This window comes from Tympanuchus pallidicinctus, unplaced genomic scaffold, assembly GCF_026119805.1.
Source record: "Tympanuchus pallidicinctus isolate F22 unplaced genomic scaffold, pur_lepc_1.0 scaffold27, whole genome shotgun sequence".
Lineage (NCBI taxonomy): Eukaryota > Metazoa > Chordata > Aves > Galliformes > Phasianidae > Tympanuchus > Tympanuchus pallidicinctus.
In genome coordinates, this window is record NW_026294744.1 from 6,932,091 (window position 1) to 6,953,977 (window position 21,887).

Below are 21,887 nucleotides of genomic sequence, written 5' to 3' on the forward strand. Positions count from 1 at the left end.
CGCTTCTCCTTTCACACGCGGCAGCGATGTGTGCCGCAGCGGTGGGTGTGCGTGTGCTGGGCGGCAGAGCCGTGTCAGCGGGGCTTACAGCCTCTGGAAGAGTTCTGCGGAACTGAATTTAATCGAGACTGATGCTCTCTAAGCTGAGCTATAAAATTCAACGGATAGTTATACCCCATTAATAGACCCTATCAGAGGGTCTTACGCTGTCTACTCCTCTCCATTAAGTCCTGTAGGGCTTGAGTTCTCATTTACACAAAGGGCCCTTTTAGCCGTGTAAAATGGCCATAAAGTAGGTGTAAAAATGATCGATGCCATCTTTACGGCCCCTTTACGCTGCAAAAACAGCATAAAGTGGCCAGGGTGCAAATGAGAATCACACCTGGGTTTTGAGAGCAAATTACATAGGGCCCCTCACAATTTCTGCATGTCAGAGTGGACTACTCCTGCCCCATCTTGTGCAATTCACCAAGAGAAAACATTTCCAGGAATAATAATTTTTTAAAAGTCATTTTCTTCAACACTCCTGTTCTCTCTGTGCCCGCAAATCCCACTGTGCCTCCTGGTGCAGTCCGTACACCTTTCCCCCAACACTGAGAAAGGCTGCGAGCTGTCTGAATGTGCTGTGCTAGGTGCTAATCCTATAATTAATGCTTTCTGAAATTCTTAATTAGAGTAAAATGCATTGTAAAACTATATCCAGGAGAAAAATGTTTCCACATGCTACTGTGTCTGTCTCCTGGTCTCTCTTCTCTGTTTTCATTTTATACTCTTGAGCTATATAAAGATGAAATACGGAAGTTATTCTTTGCTAGATCAAAATGCTCCATATTTATTTGTAAAGCATTAGAATACCCATAGAACATACAATGAATATTGTTTTCTTTTAGAGTGAAAGGTTACACTGTGACGCACCAGAGAGTGAACCAAATTTGGCAGTGGTGGCTCGAAGCAGGGAGTGCGCTGTGATTAAAATGTTGTTATTAAAGTGGCTTCCTAAGCAGAGCAGGCTCTCTTCCCTTCCCCATCACTTGTATCCCTCCCCACCAGTCCTCCAGTTGGCATCTCAAAATCTTTACTGGGGCTACCCCAGAAGATATCCCAGGCAGGTACCCAGGCCATTTAGGAAGGGGCTCTGCCAGCAGAGCCTTCCTCTGGCTTCATCAGCCATTGGGATGCAGAGACTGATGGCAAGGGTAGGAGGAGGCCCCCAAACCTATGTGTCTGTGTCATATGGGATCTGGTCCACCAGTACTGATTGCAGAATGCTCCACTGAAGTCAGAGAAGATGGGCTGCTTCCTCCACTGCTACACCAGGTCCCACCTCACTGGGCCACTATGTGCTAGCTCTGAGTATGCTTGAGAGTCCAATCTGGAACTTAGTATGGGTGGCGATGCGTGGACAACCAGCAGGAGTGCTTGCAAATGTCCCTTTACTGCCACACTTGTTAGTGTCACTTGGTTTTTGGTACAAAAAAATGGCTGTTTGGAAGCTGGTCTTGAAGCTTTCATTTTCAAAAGGTCCCAACTTCACAGCTTGCAGAGAGCACCATGACTGATGTTATGTCTATGCTGGAAGTTTCTGTGGCAGAAACATAAGCACTTTCCTCTAGGTGGACCTCAGGAAAGCAATCCCCACAGTGGTTCTCTGACACTGGCAGCATGCTGGTCTAGCCTGGGGTGATGAGTGCTCACTGCGTGATCACTGCATGGAAGGCACTCTTTGGGTAGGATTAGAGCTGCTAATACAACAAGCTTTTTGCCAGCACAGCTTTTTGATACACTGGTGGCTTTTTTTTTTTTTTTTTTTTTTTTTTTTTGCAAAAACAGAAAGTTTTTGCTTCTTTAAACCCTTGTAGAAATTCTACTTGCTTCCTCCTTGCTGATAATGATAGTGGTGCAGTTCTTCTGGCATATGGTTTTTCAACTCCACTTCAGAGATACCCTGGCTCTGGCAGAGACCAGGAAATCCCAAATGATGATGAAGTGTGAGTTCCAGCTGCATTGACCTGCGTTGATACTGGGCCCAATGCTGCTGACCAGAGCTGCTCCTGTCATCCTAGAGCTCACGCTGGGCAGGTGGAGAGACAAGCCAGCATGCTCGTCCTGATATAAGGCTAATAATGTATAAAGCACTTTCAGAGTCATGCATTCCGGGTGAAAGAGCGCTGAACACAGATTGTTATTCTATGCTGCTTTTGAAGAAATTGTTATTCTCTTGCCCTCATTATTTGCAATTGATGTCTTTGGTAGACTGGCAGTTTCTTCTTGCTTCCTTCCCTCCATCCGATTTTAAAAACATGGATTGTTTCAGGGATGTTATCTTTCAGGGCTGTTGGCCCAAATCCACAGCTGGTGTGTAAGGCTGATTGTCTTCAGAGGAGTTACACCAAAAATGCATTTGGCCTGTTGCACAGAGAATGTAATTGGTAGAACTGGCCTGATGCTGGGTTTGGAAGCATGCAATTACAGCAGGGCATTCAATGTGGCTAGTGATTTAAGGACCTCCATCCTAGGAGCTCGCTCAAGGTTCTTTAAATTGATTTTTTCTCGTAAAGCACTGAGTGCTCATTTGTAAACTATGTGGGGTCTGAGGCATTGCCCACCCCATTACCATCAGCAACCCCTCTTATGTTGGTGTTTGTTCACAACTGGGTTGGGTAACTGCCATCACCAGTCACTCTGAAACATCTTTTATATGGTAGTCATCAATATAGTCACTTCTGCTGCTGATCTCAGCCTGCATTTGAAGAGGTCTTGACCTCTTTGGTTCCTTTTCCATACAGTAAAGTTCCATTGGTGCATCCAAAATACAATATATTCAATAAGCGTTATCAGCATAATTATAATAAAGCAGTTTGGATGAGATCTTCATCTGGTAGAAAATGGTATATCTTCTCTGAAGGCAAGAATATCTACCAATGAGGGAAATAGACCCCATGTCTAAACAGCTGTAGCCCTTCAGATGAGTTCCCAATGACTTTTTAAGCTCATGTTGTTTATGGCTACTGAAGGTGCTCTTTGGTGAGTATTACTACAGTTGCATCTTCAGAATGTTAGATGACCTCTATATAGTCTCACTGGGGACTTTTTGCAAGAGTTGAGATTCAAAATTCAAAATGATTGAAGAATATATTTCATTAAACATGTGAATGTTTTTCCTTGTCAAAAGCCTTAAAAACATTGATCCATGCGTGGCATCTATGCTGGCAGAATGCTGACATTTTCCATTCCCTGGCCACAGGCCCTGCCGAAACACAGACCCTACACTTTCTGTTGCTGGCACTCGGTAGCTAAAGGGTAGAACCGAGCACCCACATAAAAGACCTGGTATCTGTGTTTCCACATAACGAAGCACGCCAGCAGACACACCAGTGCTGCAAGCAGGTTGAGCACCATCTGCAGAATCAGGTAGAGGCTGAGCATGCTGGTGACACTGCTGCAGTCAGTGGCATCCTGGTAGACGAAGGTCCTGCTGAGGGGGTCTGCGGTGTCCAGTTTGCACTGGCAGGACTCCAGAACAGTATCACAAGTAAATTTTGTCAGCTGTAGATAATGGTGGGCCGCAAAAGCCACTGCCACCACACAGAGAACCAGAGCCACGGCACTCAGCAGAAAATACGTCAGCTGAAAGAAAGCAAAAATTAAAATAAAACGAAATGATCTCACTCATTTTCCAGCTAGACAGAGAATGAGGAACACAGAAGGAATACATTAATGTGTATTTCACAGGAAGTGCATGCATTCAGTGTACTGGCCAGACACCACGGACTTCTAATGTTGATACAGCAGATACAGCTCCCTGCTGATATAAAGTTCAGGACATCGTCTCAAGAGCTAACATTTTTGCCTTGCATTTTTTATATGAGCATTGTCCTACAATGTTGAGGCTCAGTAAGAGCACCGGGATGTACTCCAACTCTATAGAGAGGGAGGGAGCATCTTCCCCTACTGTCCCTGCATTGGCTAGATTTAGAATCATCAGCTGAGATAAGTTAGCTGTCCTGAAGCAGAACTAAGGAAACTGAGGCTTGGGCTGACATATTAACCCAGGCAGTGCTGAGAGCTAGGTGGTTTTGAGAATTTGTTCGTGTGTCCCTCCTATCCTTTTCATGCTTTGCATGCCCAAACAAACCTGATTTACACTTGCAAATTGGGCAGTGATGTGTCATATCTGCTACTTAGTCTTGCTAAGGCAGCCAGCTTTTCTGCTGCCTGATCCCAACACATCTCCACAAGGAAATGCATGTCGTGCCAATCCCTCTTAGAAGACTTCCACATCAGTGTGAAGGAGAAGCCTTTCAAAGGTGTCAAAATGCAGTGAGAACCTGTGCTAGTGCTGCCCCTGGTATTGCAAGAGAAGGACAAGGGCCTGTTGGTCACCCTCCTTCTCCTTACACCTATGGCAGCTTTGGCATAGAGGTAAGCCTTCATCACGAGCATCCATGCAGAGCCCAGCCCCATGAGCCATCTGGAGCTGTTGCTGATCAGCGCTAACAACTGAGACCTTTGGGTACCCAAGCATATGGATTTTCCTTCCTGCTGATGGTAGGAGCTGGCAATTGCTGTGCTGCTCACGCAAAATATGTGTGAATGTACATTAAAATCATGTGCTGTGTTTAGCCAAAATACTATTTTGGTTCAGTTCAGCACTGTAAAAACATTTATTTTTCTTGGCATCGTATCTGTCAGACACATGGTGTGGTTGGGAATATGTTATTTTAAACAGCAGCTTCTCTTCCTATCTCTTAACCTCAATACCACAAGCAAACTATCAATATAAAGCATTTTTTTATGACCTTGAAACTCCAAGTATGTGTGCCTTGATAAAATTCACACTTCTGGCATATTTGTCTTAAATCTGCAGTGTGAATCAATCTTCCTATTTGGCTGTCAGCTTGAAAAAAAAGAAAAGTAGTTACTCTTCATGCTGGTCTTCAAGCTCTCTGTGCATTTTCTCCCCCAAAGAACTGAATTCTTATAGCAAGATCTTCATTTCTACTATTAATGACTTTCACTGCAGCATTAAACCAAGGGCAGCTTCAAAATGAGGGAGGCTCTTCTTCAATGCAAATCCTTTAGCCCCTCAGTTTTCAAGATAAGAGTGCATGGGAAGGGTGAAGCTGGGAAACAGGGACACCTCTGCACATGAGGCACACAGAAAGGGGAGCACTGCTGGCTAGTAGAGCCTTGCCAAGGAACACTTTGTGGGCTTACAGCACAGCTTTAAAAAGTGGAGAAAATGGAAAATGAACAAAAACGTTTCCCTTCTTTGAGGAATGAGAGTTGTTCTGTGATGCAGCTGTCACCCCAGGGGATAGGCTGCACATCCCTGGATTCAGGCCAGTGGGGGACAGAATCAGGCCTCCCTAATAAATGAGATGTTAAGCCAAGACCATGTGCTGAGCCTGCTTCTCCCCTGGCAGATATTTCATCTAGCTGCCAACTTCTAAGATGAGCACAAACTGGCACGAAATCCAAAACCATAAGTATCCTCCAGGTACTGTGAGCCTGTTTTGTGTCTAAAGGGAAGGAAATCTCAGAGAGACTTCTATGTGCATAGAATACACAGGCAGCTCTTATGGCAGGTCTCAGAGGTGAACACAGATGCGTGGAGATGTAGGGTAATTTCCAAACAGTGTATTATTCTCTCAAGATGTTTGCAGAGGAATCCCTTAGCAAGCCACTGAAAATGAACACATTTCCAAATATCAAAGGTGAAGCAAATGCAAATGCTGCCTGTTAGAGAGCACCAGACAGCAAGTGCTGGATCCCATCAGCAGATTAATCACATGGCAGAGCTGGAGGCAGCCTCAGCACTCCAAACACGACTACACAGTGAGCTCTGCTCAGGAACCAGAACTTGCCACTGGAAAAATGTTTTTTGTGGCCTCATAGAGATAGACCCGGTGATTGCTGTTTAAGTAGAAGGAAAAAAAGGAAGCGGGAAGAAAGCATGCAATGAGGTCAGAGCATAGCAGCTCATTGTCCCTTGGGTTCCTCATACAAGGGAGAAATATTTCAGCCGTATTTACCGGTGATAGCTTTGCTCCAATATGAAAAAAAATAAAGCATCTAAGATGGATTGAATTGATCACTGAAAAGATTTTTCATGCTTATCAGAGATGAAACCAGCAGGTTTTGCGGACATGGATCCGGGGAATTCCTCTGAAGGCTATTGAGGCTTAGGCTCAAAGCACCTTGAACAGGGTGAGCCAGGGGATGGGCTAAAATCCCCAGGGCTGGATGTGTGTGATCACAGAATCACGCGATCACAGGGGTTGGAAGGAACCTCTGGAGATCACCTAGTCCAATCCCCTCTCCTAAAGCAGGCTCTGTACAGCAGGTTACACAGGAAGTCGGCCAGGCTGGTTCTAATTATCTCCAGAGAAGGAAACTCCACAGACTCTCTGAGCAGCCTGTTCCAGTGCTCTGTCACCCTCACAGTAGAAAAGCTTTTCCTCACATTCAGATGGAACTTCTTACATTCTATTTTGTGTCCACTGCCCCTTGTCCTGTTGGCTGGTCACCACTGAAAAGAGCCTGGCCGCATCCACTTGACTCTCACCCTTTAGATATTTATAAGCATTGATAAGATGGCTCCCTCAGCTTTCTCTTCTCTAGGCTGAACAGTACCTGGCTTTTCTTCATAAGGGAGGTGCTGCAGGTCTCTCATCATCTTTGTGTCCCTCCATTGGACTCTCTCCAGAGGTTCCCTGTATTTCTTAAACTGGTGAGACCAGACCTGAACACAGTACTTCTCTGCCTCACCAGGGCAAAGCAGAGGGGGAGGATCACCTCCCACAGCCTACTGCCCATGCTCTTTTAATGCACCCAAGGATACCATTGGCCTCCTTGGCCACAAGGGCACACTGCTGGTTCATGGCCAACCTGTTGTTCATCAGGTCATCCTGGTCCTTCTCGGAGCCCCTTTTCTGCAAGTCAGCCCCTAACCTGTACTGACGCTTGCAGTTATCCCTCCCCACGTGTAGGATTGTCCACTTTCCCATGCTGAATCTCAGTCAGGTTCCTCTCCACCCAACTCTCCAGACTGTCCAGGTCTCACTGAATAGCAGCATAGCCTTCTGGTGTGTCAGCTGCTCCTCCCAGTTTCATATTGTTAGCAAACTTGCTGAGGGCATTCTTGCAGAGGATCTGTCATCCAGGTCGTAGTTGAAGACACTGAACAAGATTGGACCCAGTACCAATCCAAATGGTCCTTCTCCCCGCATGAGCCATGGGCTACATGTGGCATCCTGGAATGCTTCCTGCCCAAGATTTTCTTGCAAGAGGATGCTCAATAGCCATGCACGGCTCACAGTGTTACTGCAGGGCCTGGGCTGCCCATGCTCCTCACTGGCCATGTCAGTGGTGTTGTCAAGGGCCTCAGAGACTTCTGAGATGCCCCAACCAACACACTTCTCTCCTCCTGTCTCCTTCCTGTGTGAGTGCCAAGTTCGTTGTAATGCTGCTGGACAAGCAACACAAAGCCTGGTGTGGCAGCTCTCTGGGCAGTCATCATATTTGCTGATGGTGTGGAGGTGAGGGAATAAGAGCATGAAGGCTATCTAAGCAAGGAAACTGTTGTTCTTCTCCTCCCTTTCTTTCTTTAAGTACAAGAGAAGCTTTAGAGAGGCACAAAAGACACTCCAGGGCCTAATTTCTCAGGGAGGATGAATGCCAGGTTCCTTGCGTTTGATTTCCTTCTACCTTTCTTTGTTAATAATCACTGTTATTTTGTACTGTTTCTGTTGGTATTTTTTCCTGGTTTTTATGTGTCTGCAAAATATTAAGAGCACTCAAAATTGCAATAATAAGGAAAAATAGCAGCCCAAGTAAATGGTGTTAGAAACTTCCCATCTGGAGCAAGTATTCTAAGCGTTTCTTTTATTAGTCAGTTATTGGCATCAACAAAGCATGGTTTTGGAAACTGAAGCAGGATGGGCATGGTGCTCAGCTCATGTACCTCTAGTGTGATGCTCAGATGGGATTTTTGTTCACGAGAGAATGCTTGTTCCCGCAGCTTGCTAATGCTTCCCCATGTTTGTCACTGCCTGACCCTGCACAAGGCGCTGTACTCTGAGGCAAGGACCTCTCCCCAGAAGATGAGCAGGCAGAGATTTCCAGCTATGCTTTTTAATGCATCGGTGCTCATTCTGTTTCTTATTTGATGGTTAGGAGCAAAATGGCAGGGAAGATGCTGAGATGCTTCTGAGACCACAGTAAAAATTGAAATTTAATATAATTGGACCTGTTCTACCCCACACTAATTCTTTCCTGGCACACTCTGAATGCCTCTATTTAATCAGTAATGCCCATCTTTCAGCGAACAATTCCCAAAATATTTCAGCTTTGTTGATCTGAATCTCATTGATATTCTTAAAATATGGCAAGTTATAAAAAGGTATCTTGCTGTGTTTTCAAATATTTGTTACAGAGTTTCCCCTTTATAGACTGCAGTTTCTTCCTTATCTGCCTGGAAAATACCAGAAAACCATTCTTGCATTTCAGGTGTATTTTCACTTCTTTTAATGCGGTCTTAAAAATATCCCCAGAACCAACTTTTCTGATTATATTTAATGACATGGGAGGAAAAAGAAATAACAGAAACTCAAGGTACCTTTACTGTGAACTGCACGCACGTCTTCTCATCGGGTTGGTATGAAATGCAGAGCATAACAAATCCCACTAAGGACACCACACAGACCTGCCAAGGAAAAGATTTAGAATGCATCAGAATTATAAAAAGCAATAATAATAATAGTGATAATAATAGCATTTTTCAAGTCCAAAGATCTTTCTGTGTTAGCAGGACTGTAACTCAAGGAGCATTATGTAAGTCAAATGGTTTGCAAAGGGGCTCCAGCTGTATGTGCAAGAGCCTCATTCATGTGGATTGTGAAGAGGGAAGAGCTTTCACCTCCACTTCATGAACACCAAGGCACAAAAAGCTTACTTAGAGGGGCTTTGTGAATCAGACCTACTAAGTCACAGCTTGGCAACATCCTCCAGGATGTCTTTTGAGCTTTTGTCCATATAACTCGCTATCAAAAGGAAGCAGAAGACTTATGAGTTAGGCTTGTAAGCCCAAAGAGCACCATCCTATGTACCACTGGATGCTAACAGGGCTTTTACGTCACCAGTGTGAGTTGCATGGTTGTAAATCAGCAACCATTGCTGCATCTGGATGAGAAGCAGACCAGATTACAGCAGGGGCTTTCAACATCTCCTCCAGTGGACATCCTAGCAAACAGGACATCTGCCCTGCAATCTGAGACTGTTTTAGCCTTGTGGCAGTAACTGATAATGGTTAACAACAATAGAAAAGTATTTGTGCAGTTTAATATTCATTTAGCTGCCTTTATTATTAATTCTGAAGATTTAGATTTATTGGAAGAGTCAGATATTCACTGGTAGGCATTTTCCAGCCCTATAAAGAAGGATGCTCCTGCTCTGAGGAATGCATAAAACAGCCTGATAAATAGTTTCCTTTTTTAAGCAGTGATTTTCAGGCCCCTATTGTGTTAAGCACTCCAGTCAAGAGTCTTCTACTTCTGTAGTTATGGAGGATCTGTAAGCAAACCTCACAGGAGGTCACAAGACCTGTAGACCCAAATGTCACACTTACTCCCTTGTCCCCCATGTCCCTTGTTTGGATGGGCAGAATACAGCAACCCCACGGCTCACCACTGCTTAAAAACACTGTTGGGGCATCACTGAACCAGGCAGTCCCACGTGGACTATATATCCTCGTTGGCCAACTGTTGAGGAACCCAACTGAAGGCCTTGTGAATTTCCCTGAGCCTTTTACTTGGTTTATTTCCCAGATAGCTGACTCATTTTCAGCAATAGACTTCCTTTAACTTTTACCTTAAGAAATCAAGGTTGAAATCAGCCTGCCTGGAATGTGTGAAGGAGTGTTTAACACTGATTTATGACATTTCTGTCCTTTGGCATCTGGCAGCAGTATAAATCTGACCGCTTACTCCTTTAAACTCCTGATGAGTTTCTGACAGAGTTTTGCTGGGTCCCAGGTATGCCCTTGCCTTTTGGAAATTAGAAATACGCAGGACGTGCAGATGGCGAGTTCAGCTGTGCTAGATGTGCTATTTTGTGGGAGAAACCCAGGTGATGGTGAACTGATCCCTATGCCTGCGCACACGTGGTATTTTAGGATGCGCGCCAGAACCACCGCACTGCAACAGGACCGCATCTTTGTGGCAGCTCCCATGACTGGACACAAGGAGCAGCGTGGACATCAGTGCTAGGGCAGGTCCCAGGTGCCACCATGGGGCTGCTGTGGCTGGATCAGGGCATCCTGGCTGCACCCACAGCGGGGGAGGATGTTGTAGGCTATAGGTGGTGTTGGAGGCTGCAGCTACATGTGGTGGAAATGCTGTACAAATGGGCTGCCTTGGAAAAGCAGGTGAGTCGATGGCATGTGCACTTGTTATTGTGCCTGAAGGTAGGATCTCAAGTGCAGTCAGCCTTAGTGAGGACCTCAGCCAGCTAAAGCTTGTCCTAACACATGACCAGGAGCAAGCCTTACCCTCTTTACTAGTAGCTACTTGATTATAAAAGGTAACTATTAAATTCCCAATGAATGGAGTAAGAACCTATTTTTTTTCTCCATTTTACTGTGAGGGTTTTGAAGAGTTGCCATTAATTTGAGGGTTTCTTTTTCTCCCTAGTAATGCTATTTGCCTTCCTCAGGCAAAACCAGACCTGGGTGCCTTTGCTCAAGGACAGGACCGTGAGCTTGGGATCCTACATACCCTCTTTTTTACAATTTGATGAATAAAATTCCAGATTTCTTTATATCCACATTGTTGATGTAGAGTACTAGCCAGTAGCCCTGTAAAGGAAGAGTGCCTTTGAATACACAGGTAGTCACATCTCTCAAGAAATGGTGTGATTAATCACACTTTCTCCCATAAAGTTTTATTTCGTGTCATTTCAGTAAGACATGAATAGGAAGTATTGCCTGAGAACATTTCCAAAGAAAGCGTCAGTATTATTTACTCCTCTTCATGTCATGTGTATTTATATCCTGATCCTATGACTTACACGTGGCCTCCAATTTATTTGTTTTCTTCTTTTTATTGTTGACAGCAATAGCTGACAGGGTTGTCAGAGGAAAAAAACAACCTTTCTTGTCAAAGGTCCTTCAGTTGCTGGTATTTTTCCCCCCTATAGTGCTTCTGTGTGACACAAACATGTTTTATTTCTCAGGATTAATCACCTGTGTCCTTGGTCCCTTGCACTGAATATTAATCTTTTAATTCAATTAGCATCCCCATAAAACTTAAATCTTAAGGAGATCATATCTCTAGTACTGTCCAAAAGATAAACTCCCCACTTGCAGCAGTGGCAAAGGAAGGAATTTGCAGCGAGCCCTAGAAAACACATACCTACACGTGCTTAACCTTACATGCCCAGACTCATGTGAAACCCAAGGGGCTGCTCCCCTCAAAGCCAGGCCTAAACTTTTTTGATATCTGCTGCTAAAAGGATCTCATTATGAGCAATAAATCACATCTGTTTTGCTGGTGGGCATTTACACTGGTGTGAAGCCAGGGCCAGGCTGGCCGTCGGGTGACTCCAGCAACATCACAGGACTGTGTCCCCGCTGCGTTCCCAGCAGGAACGTGGCCCAGGATCGGGCACTCACGGCAGCATTTCCTCCCACTAGCCTGGATTTATTTTGTTCCCTACCAAATTAGGGGCCTTGTGTGACTCCTGCAAAAACCCCATGGGCTTTCAGCACTGCAGGATCAGGCTTCCCTCTTCAGACAGCTCCCATACAAAAGGCTGTCGCTGAAAGGGATTTCCATTCCTGCCTGCGCTTTCTGAAGTTCCTCTGGGATTTAAATAATATACTGAGATACTCGGAGAGGTGCTTTTATAGAGGGGTATTTATAGAAGATTACACTGGGTCGGGATTCCAGCAAGGCTTGGCCAGGATAATACAGAAGGCTTAAGTATTTCTTTTATAACAATATGCTTACTTTTTTTTTTTTTTTTTAAACCAGAGGTGTGCGTTCTTGTGAGTGATGGCAAAAGCAACATTGCTGAGGATTACAGCTCTCACATGTTTTACATTTCTGTTCTCTAAAGGTAAATTCACTCACTGGAGCAAACCAAAGCGAGGGACATTTATACAGAAAACAGCTTTATGCTTCTATTTTATACATTAATAATAGATCCGTTTTGAATTACGCCTGTGAAGTGCGATAGAATAGCCATAAAAATCCTTCAGTAAATATTTGGCAGGACCCACTAAGTGACTAAGACTTGCAGCAGGCGTGTTACGGCTGTGGTCGATGCTGCCTGGGAAGGTGCAGGAGGTAATCCTGCATCCCTTCACTCCAATAGCCCTCACAATATCCCAGTGTGAAGCAGATGCTTCCTCTGCCTTATTGACTAAGCACACAACATAAAATGCAATTGAACTCGCTTTAGCACTTGCTTGCCATCAATCGATGCACATTTGTTATACAAATAAGATAGATTCTGTAAGAGCTACAGAACAGCAGTTAATTAGATCAGCTCTTGTAGCTGTTATCTGGAAACCTAGAAATATGCATTTCTATGCTGAGTACATCTCAGCTCGAGTTTATTTCAAGACCTATTTCAAAGATTTCCAGACAAACACACCCTTTGCTGAATAGGTAGTGACATGGAAGGTTATCCAAGTAAAGTACTTAAATATAGAAGAGTACTGTCTAGAAAAAGACCTGAATGTGATACGCATGCATTCACGAAGAGTACAGATGTAATTATGGTTAGGGTATACCGTGTGAAATCTCCCACAGTCACAATCCAGAGAAAATGGCTATACTATAATTAATTGGGAAAAAAAAAAACAATTTTTTGCTCTTGAAAAGCAGTGGTGCTGTTCATTTTGATTGGGACATTCTTCCTATTAGACAGGAACATGCCAGGGCTAAAAACCATAATGAAAATAGGATTAAACTTTTTTTGGTCTCCCCTGACCACAAAGACATCTAAAGCCTGATGCCATGAGCACTTAATCAAGCGCCATCAGTTTTTAACAGGAAATAGGGCCTGATCCTGAAGGTATTTAGGAGTGAATCCTCCAGCTTATATTCCTGGGAGGATCCTTGCACCTCCTAGGACCTAAGGGTAGAGTCCTTGGAATTTCAAGACTTCGGCGAACAAACTGTGCCTGCACACTGACTAGCACCAGCTCATCTTAAAAGCAGCACAGGTGAGAAAAACAGGCTCGTCATCATCTCACAGGGACAAACACAGGTGGCAACGCAGAGCAGCATGGGACTAGGCCAGTAGGCATTGCGACACTACCCTCACCTCCCCGCACCTCTCTCACATCTGATCACATAAGTACTGTCACAAGGTGTATGGGAGGTGCAAGGGCACCTCACAGCCGTGATGGAGATGGTTGTGTAACGAACGAAACTGAGGGAAATACAGACATGTGTGGCACCAATTTCCGCTGTGGTTTGCATTCCGTGTCTTTGCACACTGACATATTAATGTGATTTGCTTTAATTTGAAAAATTTCAAAACCACAGATGGCTCTAATCTGCTTCTATCTCTCCATTACATATTTGTGAAACTGCTTTTTCTCATTGTTGCTACAGTTTTTGCACAAATGTTGCTGTACACAAGGTGCTTTCTATAGCAAAGGGCCTCTGACCCAGAGCATCTTGGAAACCTAGGCACATGTGGCTGGTAAAGCAGGAAAGTCAGCAGCATCCTCCAAGAATTTAAGGGAAGATGGAGGCAAAAGCCTGGTGCAAAGAAGCACCTTGGGTCTATGCCACAGAACCAGACAAATGTTGCAAGCACTCACACAGGCAGGCTGTAACCCATCTGCTCTTTGCACGGGGGCTGGTGAACAAGAACCTCCTAGAACAGCATTCAGAAGTCAAAAAGCACGTACAGAGGAGGACAACACCTCTCAGATACAAGTAGTGTAACACCACGCTGCCCTGTTGAGACCCACAGCACCCTAGGTGGATTCTTCCTTGATGGCAGGAATGTAAACTCTCAACTTCAGGGGGAAACGCTGTTATTAACAGAATTGGGAGGAAATTTCCGTTATAGACAAGTTGCTTGATAGTTACTCCCTTCAAGTCACTATGGGATTTTCTATTTGTAGAGTTAAGGGTAAAGAAATTATATCTTTTAGCTGTCTCTGAAGTTTCTGGCTCACCTTCTTTGGAAACACTTGTCCTTGATGGATCACCAGCCTTATCAGATATGGCAAGGCTTAGCTCCTGTTCTTGCATTCAGAAAGCCACACTATCCAGTGAACTTAACAGTCCCACTAGACCCAGACTTTGATGCGAAAAAGAAAACATTCCTGTTGGCTTTGCCATTATGAAACAGGATTTTCTCCAACACTGGACATCTGCACAGAGTGTTAAAGACAGTGACACTGATGCTTATTTGCTTTCTGAGCTTTTAGGAAACTACAGTGAGAGCAGGTACTACCAGAAGCTTTAACTGCTCACTTTTATTAGCTTTGGGTCAGCTTAGGTCTTCCTGCCACGTGCAGAGGAAGTCAGTCTGCCACACAGAAGTACTGCTCCTGAGTGGTGTTTCCTCTTATAGATTTCTCATTAGATTTAAGGACAGTCTAGATGCATGTAGATTACTTCCAGAAATATTAACTCTAATGAGAATGATGAACACGCATATTGTGGTTGCAGGCAAAGGTCATCCTCAGCTAGGAAATGTTTCTCTCAACCTCCGTAAAAATTCGTGACACCTGACCACCCCAGCCCCATTACAGATTAAAATAAGGATGTCTTCACTACAGGTCCCTTCCAACCCTGCAGGTATACAGCATGGCAGACGTGCAACTTTCTTTTAAATCCTGGAAAGTAATCAAAACTTCTGCAAGAATGTGCACGATAAAACAAAGCCATATTTTTCTGTAGTGATCTCTGCTGTTTTCGCCGCTTGCTCAGCAGAGACAAGAGTTGCTTGTCCCAGGGTGAGACTTAGTTTTCCATGGCAAATCAGCACACAGGCTTTCATTGCTAACAAAGCTAGGAGCTGCAGCAGCAGTCTGGCATCACTGTTAAGTTAGGAATACCCTGCTGGGCGATCTGGTGCCTGAGGGAACCAAATAAAAAAAAAAATCCAAAATTTCAGAGCCAGCAGTGATTTACAATGTGAGGAGCATAGCATGGCTGAAAGTGCTGCGCAAATAACACTTGCTGTTTGGAATGTGACCATGATTGTGAAGCTATAAAAAGCCATTATCTGTGTAAAGTCAAAAGGTTACCTAGGCCAAGGAAAGCTGCCTGGACAGCCCCAGATGAGCTCTTTGAATGGACACAACCAAAGGAGGAGCTCTGATGCACTCCCTCCTCCCCCTGAGGCTGCAGGAGAACCAGGATCTGAAGCACAGCGATGTCCTATGTCAGCTTAGCACCTGTCCGTAGACCTACCCTGGGATCATATGGGACTGGGGTGCATGGTCCCCTAACATGGGGACCCTGAGACATTACTTCCCATCAACTATTTCCAGTCTTTGCCTGGTCCAAATACAAGCATGAATTTCTTTTAATCAGGCATCAGCACATAGTTGTCTCAGAAAGTGATGAGATTTAAGGTCACAGGGCTCTGAAGAGAACAGCTCTGGTGCATTACAATTATGCAGCTATAAACAAGCACTGGAAACTACAGCAGAGCCGATTTCCCGCAGTGCAACTCATTGCATCCCATCTGGAGTTTAAGGCAATTTGGAGAAGGCTCAATTAAACACCTGAACTTGGAGGCAGTCCTCTCTCCTACCTTTTGATATTTGCCCATGGCCAATTGAAGCTAGCTTGTATAAAAAAAGTTGCCTGCATGATTATCTTTTCTATTTGCTGCTTTGATGGCGCCAGTTTTTAAGCATCCTCTTTTATTAAAAATCAAAAGTGTTTTCTTTCATAACAAGTGAATGTTAAAAACCCAGCAAGGCTATACAGGAGGCAAAGCCTGACTGAAAGCCACCTCCACAATTGCTGCAGGAAGAGGTGTCAAAAGCAATCACAGAGAAAAGTCAGCACAGGGCCAGGGCTAACAAGAAAGTGTCTCTTTCAGACTTTGAAAGAGAGCACATCTCAGAGGTTTTTAAATAGTCAGCCATCCCTATATCTACATGGAAGGGGGTTGGTTGCTGCTTTCTCTGGCTGAGGATGTTTCCCAATTATTGACTCCCCCCAAGAAGATAAGATAGCTGCTGACGGGCAGCCTTGTGTTGGGCAGGGCTGCCACTGCACAACCAGGGGGTTACCAGTATGGATTTGCCACATTACATCGTGTGAAATGCTCTTGGAGGAAACATCTACAGTCTCACATGCCTGAGGCAGCACCAGGGAGATGGTGGCCCTTGAGATGCTTCATGGCACTGAGCTGGGCAACAATTTACATGGTAGGAGCAGCTGCAGGTGCAGCAAACCCATCCTAGGCCACGAGCAGGTAGCCATCAGGGCACACTGAACACCAGCTTCTCAGTGATGTCACTTTATATCACAGCACTGTCCTCTTTTCTTCCACAGACACCTATATGCAATACTCCATCCTTTTAGTATGGCAGTGTTCTCAAAGCTTTTCCTGAACCATTATAAAGCCAGTCAGTGCTGAACTAGGGTGAAAATCTCAACCCCTGTCCCCTTATGATGTCCTCTTCTGCTGTTTCAAAATCCACCTTCACTTTCAGGGCTCTGCTGGGAACTGAAGGTGCTGGAGTGACATGCAGAAAGCTACATGAGACACGGAGGCTGCTGGGTGCAGAGAGCTTGTAACATCACCCACCCTCCCTCCAGGCCCCACCATGACACTAACCCTGAAAACAAGAAGAGCAGAGGCTGTTGCAGGCAGCACTATTGATTTTGGCACCCAGGCTCCCCAGCTCAGGAGCACGTGTCGAGCTGGTGGCAGGCCCTGCCACCTGAGTCACTCACACGCAGGAGTACGTCAATTAAACAAACATCTCGGTTATCAGCACTGATAGGATACACAGCCGTGGGAGATGGTCCCACGTGGCACTGTGCATCAGAAGATCTCTGAGGCAGGAAAGCCAGCCAAAGTCCTCCCCTGGCCCTGTCACACAGCCTCGCTTCACCAGGTTCAAGAAGTCTCAGTGGATTTTAAATAACCTCCTGACAGAAATAATAAACACCTCAGATAATCTTTTCTGACGAGCGTTTCCTTAACTTCCTCAACTGCCTGAGTCTGCAAAATGGGGCTGAAAGGGAGCGTGCCTGTGAGATTTCTGGTACCCTCTGCTTTTGATCACAGTGGAAATAATCTGAGAGCAGGTTTTCAAGGAGATACACACCGTTTCTTCTTCTGGATGTCAAAAGGCCACAAGCTAATGAAAAAGAATGAAAAGGGCACCATTAATATATACTGCTTCTGCAACACTTTTCATCCAAGATCTCAAAGCAAAGGTGACAGGTGGCCATTATTAACCCCACTTTTCAGGGGAAATGAAGCCTTGGCAAGGTTAAGTAACTTGTTCAGAACTACATGCCAAGTCAGTGGCAAGACACAGAAGAAATGGATAAAACCCTGCAGTCCTGGCTGCATTTGTGAAGTTTGCCTCCAGAACAGAAAAAAAAAGAAGCATATTGGCAGTGTGGTTCAGGCTGTGATTTTGGGTGCTCAGAATAGGTGTCTTGAAGCTATAGACTGTTTTGGTGTAGATCTGGACACCTCTGCTGCAAATGATTCCATGCTAGTGAACTGAATGCCACCCTCACCATTTTAATTGCACTTGTTTGCAAGTCCCTAGCAGCATAGCAGAGACATTGAAGCAGAAGTGGTAAATCACACCAAGCTCCGTGGTTTCTGTCAATAAACCTTTCCTTTGGTTTCTGAGTAATGCCCCAAGGATTTCAGATGAAATGCACATGAAACTGGTAGGTTTTGACTGAGTTTCATAGTGATCTGCTTCTGATGTAACAGAAGCTATCTGCATTTCCTCCTGCAGCAGCCACTCCACCCAAAGGCTGGAGCATCAAGGGGACACGATGCCCTGGGCCCTCTTCCTTGTTGTTGGCATAACACATGTTCAGCACTGACAGGATGGTGGGCCTGCCTGTGCCATGGCCTGTGCTGTTGGGGCGCTCGGGTTTTGAGTTGATCCAGATTGCCCTGCACAGTTTGGTTTACCTTGGGAGGGTTCATTTGAGTAGCTTCTCTAAAACAGTTCCTTTTCATTCACGCTGAGAGGCGACAGCACTTGGTTTTCAGCAGGGAAGTGTTACCATTTTGACACTAATAGGGAAGAAAAAAAATTCTTCCATCAATCAGGGACTATTTAACACATTAGAAATTTTCCTTCATTTTTCTGCCATCCTGCATTAACAGCTGTAGGGTCAGATCCAGCACTGGTGTAATTCCATTGGAGTAACACTAGGAATGAGCTTCACCCATTATCTCTAATGTTGCTAAAAAGGTCTCGATAATAGATTTTTTAAGTTCTTGTTTCTGAATACTAATCAGGTCCTTTAAAAAGAGCACTTGAGTGGGATGCTACTAAAACAAATATGCTGCAATATTTTACACCACATCTTTCTGTTCTGTTTCTCTTCTCTGTGCAAGCAGATGAGTTTTGGGAAGTCACCTTCTGTTGTGCGAGCAGCACTTGTCATCTGTCCCCTACTCACCTGTACTCCCAGCAGCCCCAGAGGAGCCAATAGGACATCTGTCACCATGGAGGTCCCAGCTGAGGGCCTTCCTTTATCAGCCAGTTCCCCTGAAGATCTCCAGAGCCCAGACCTCATGAGCTCCCCACTGCAGTCCATCAGCAGCACCCCAAGAACCATGTACCCAGAAGCTCCAGATCAGCAGCTCCTGGCCAGCTCCAGCCCATCAGTGTCTCAGTGAGCATCAAGCACACCCACAGGGACATCGCAGCACAAGAACAAAGTAAATGCAGCACCACCTCTTACCTCCTGCATTTTGACCCTTTGAAATATGCTCGGTATTATTTTCATTGCACAGTAAGCGCAACCTGTTCTCTACATGTGCTCTTGCTGAGAAGCTCAGGGGCAGCACATCTCCTTCCTAGCATTGAGTTCCCTTTCACACTGCTAGCATCCACCCCCTGGGCAGTCAGATCCTCTTTGCCTTCTGCTGGGCATGCTGGAAGACTTAGTGATCACATCTGCCGAGCACACAGTCCCTAACAACACTATGAGGATGAGCAGCACCAAAAGCAACAAGTTCTTCTGAGCAGAGAAGGAATCAGTTCACTTGTGAACATGACAGTGGCACCACTGTAGGTAGGTATTGCTAAAACTGATGGAGGCTGCAGGCCAGCCTTCAGAAAGTAGAGACACTCAGGGTCTCCATGAGGATGTGAATCTTTACGGGTGTCCCATACTGACACAATTTTGACACTGGTAACATTCATAGGTCTAAGGACTTTTCTCACACCCTTGGCCATATGCTATCTCAGCCAAATTCAGTCTTACCCCAGCTTTTGGAGTGACTAAACTCTTCACTGTCTCCTCTTTCACAAGAGAAATGAGAATGATGTGATGAGCATGTGGAGCTCCTGCTCTGCTTGGTAGCAAAAGTCTTGCTCCTTGTCCCCAGCAACTGGGGTGGCCAGAGAGCCCTCTAATCTGCAAGGAGCTATGTTTATGTGAAGTGCCCCAGCACTGCTTACTGCACCAGGAAACCTTGCAAGTACCTAAATACAAAATTGTTTGCTGGAAGTTCTTTCAATGTGACAACACCCAAAGTAGTGCTAACATACTGGTATACATTTTCTTGAAGACTGATGCCTTCAGGAAAAAAATGTGTGTCATGGAATGCACAGAGTAGAATCACAAATCATTAGAAGAGAGCAGAATCATTAATTGACTAGAATCACGGACTCATAGAGTATCCCAAGTTGGAGGAACACATAGAGATCACAAAATCCCACTCCTGGCTCCACGCACAAACACCCGTTGCAGACCCCAGCCTGCCAGTGTCCTCGAGCACATGGCCAACTGGGATATCCAGACCCAGACCCTCCCCCAGTATCCCCATACATGCCTGGCAGGACCTGGCCTTGTCCCCATCACTCCATGTATCACCCCTGCTCCCCATGGCCACATGTTGTCTCAACCCTGCTGAGGACCAGGGGGACCACCAGGGGGGAAAATCACACCACAAGGATGCTGGAAGTACCGCCATTTGTCTTCCTTCACTCCCATCAGCATGCTATGCTAAAAGGTGAGAATTCTGCTCCCACACCTCAACCTGTCTGTCACGGCTCAGTCGGGAAAAGGGGGACACTGTAATAATCAGCATTTATTTCAGCATCACCAGGCACGAGCCCTCTGCAAAGCAAAAGCTAATGCATACACCTAGCGCACAGCCAGCTGGGGTTTTATTTAAGGTCTATTGGTGAATTGTAGGGGGAATACTAAAGGTCTTGTTATCCTGCAGCTTCTCTGGGAGAGCGCATTTAGACATTAAACATCAGGAGCGGTTGTATTAGTGTAACTCGCCCGGCGTGGTGCATGCAGTTGGTTAGTCCGAAGTGCAGCAGCATGCAGCTTGTATTAATTTGGCACAGGCGCCTTATGCACAAACAGGCTTTATGCTTACAATGATCCCAGCCCAATACGGAGTGTCTCTGACCGGCAGGGAGGAGCTGACGCCTGCCATGAGGAAGCCCAGCACCGTTACAGCGACGCCGAATGCCAACTGCAACAAAGCGCACAGCAGCGGGAAACGGCACCAACAACACGTGTGAGATTCCTCCTCCCGGCCAGCTTTGGGTTCCCCCTTGCTCTTCTTCTTCTTCTTCTTCATCGCCGGCTCCTGTGTGTGGCCGGATTCCGTGCTCTGCTCCCCGCTGTGGGCCGCATTGTGCTGGGCTTTCTTCTCTTTCTTCCCCATGCTGCTCCTCACATGTGTGTGTGTGTGCCAGGGCTCCTTGCCCCCCAAACCGCGCTCTGTGCCGCCCCAGTCCTCCCCGGTATTTGAACCGAGGAGGAGGCTGAACAAATATGGAAAACATTCGGAGAGGCCGTCAGGGCTTGGAAATGCCACATATAGCCTGGAGAAGAGGGGGATTCAAGGGGGGTCGCCAACTGCCAACGCGCCGGCGCTGCAGAGGATGGTGAGCGTGGGGTTGGAGGCACGTGTGTGTGGGATGGGAGCTGCGACATGGGAGTTGGGTCCCGGTCCTGTTCCTGAAGGCAGGGAGCTGCAGCAAGGGCAGTGCAGAGCCCATCCGTGTGTGCAATGCTGGAGGGGGTGATGGCAGACGCAGAGGTCAGTGGGGAACACTATGCCCCACGGGGAGGCCAGGCACCCTCTCAGAGGAAGACCGTGGGAAGCACGAGGCGGCCGTGCTTAGCTCACGCCAGAGGAATTACTCCAAAGCTTAGGGGTAAGCAGGTGCTTAAATGCTTTGCTGGAGCGGGGCCCAGGGGTGTGCAGCCTGCTGCGTGGAGCCAGCCGCTGCACGTGATGCAGCCCCGCCTGCGCTGCCCATGTGGGGCCTCTGCCTGGCAGACATGGAGAGGACAACAACAGGGACAAGAGGGCAGGGACAACACAGCTCCTGCTGTTGTCTCAGCAAAAGCACCCGGAGCAGCATGGCAGGGCAGCCAGCACTGGCAGGAGGAAGCCGCAGGAGTGGGGGAAATGGCCAGCAAAGCTGCTTTGGAATGCTACACAGTGGCTCAGAAGAGTAACCAAAATGAGGAGAGGATCTTAGGCACACTGAGAGCATCAAGGAAACCTTTTCTCTGACATATTGGCAATGCCTTCTGAGAAACTGCTCTATTTCCAGCTCTTTATGGCATTTAACAGCAATGAACTGTGCCTTCTGTATTAATAAATTATGATGTCACTTTGTTTTATGGGTTAAGCGATATCCTCTGCAG

General features: G+C 45.9%; 1 protein-coding gene across 1 annotated transcript; it reads right to left on the reverse strand.

Moving 5' to 3' along the window:
- Positions 1-801: 801 nt before the first annotated feature.
- Positions 802-21,030, reverse strand: SSPN (sarcospan). Its single transcript, XM_052690600.1, has 3 exons — positions 20,599-21,030; positions 8,621-8,707; positions 802-3,627 (listed from the first exon to the last, which is right to left on the reverse strand). The coding sequence occupies exons 1-3, from the start codon at positions 20,890-20,892 to the stop codon at positions 3,265-3,267; spliced, it is 744 nt and encodes a 247-aa protein (XP_052546560.1). The 5' UTR covers positions 20,893-21,030; the 3' UTR covers positions 802-3,264.
- Between the last annotated feature and the right edge of the window lie 857 nt (positions 21,031-21,887).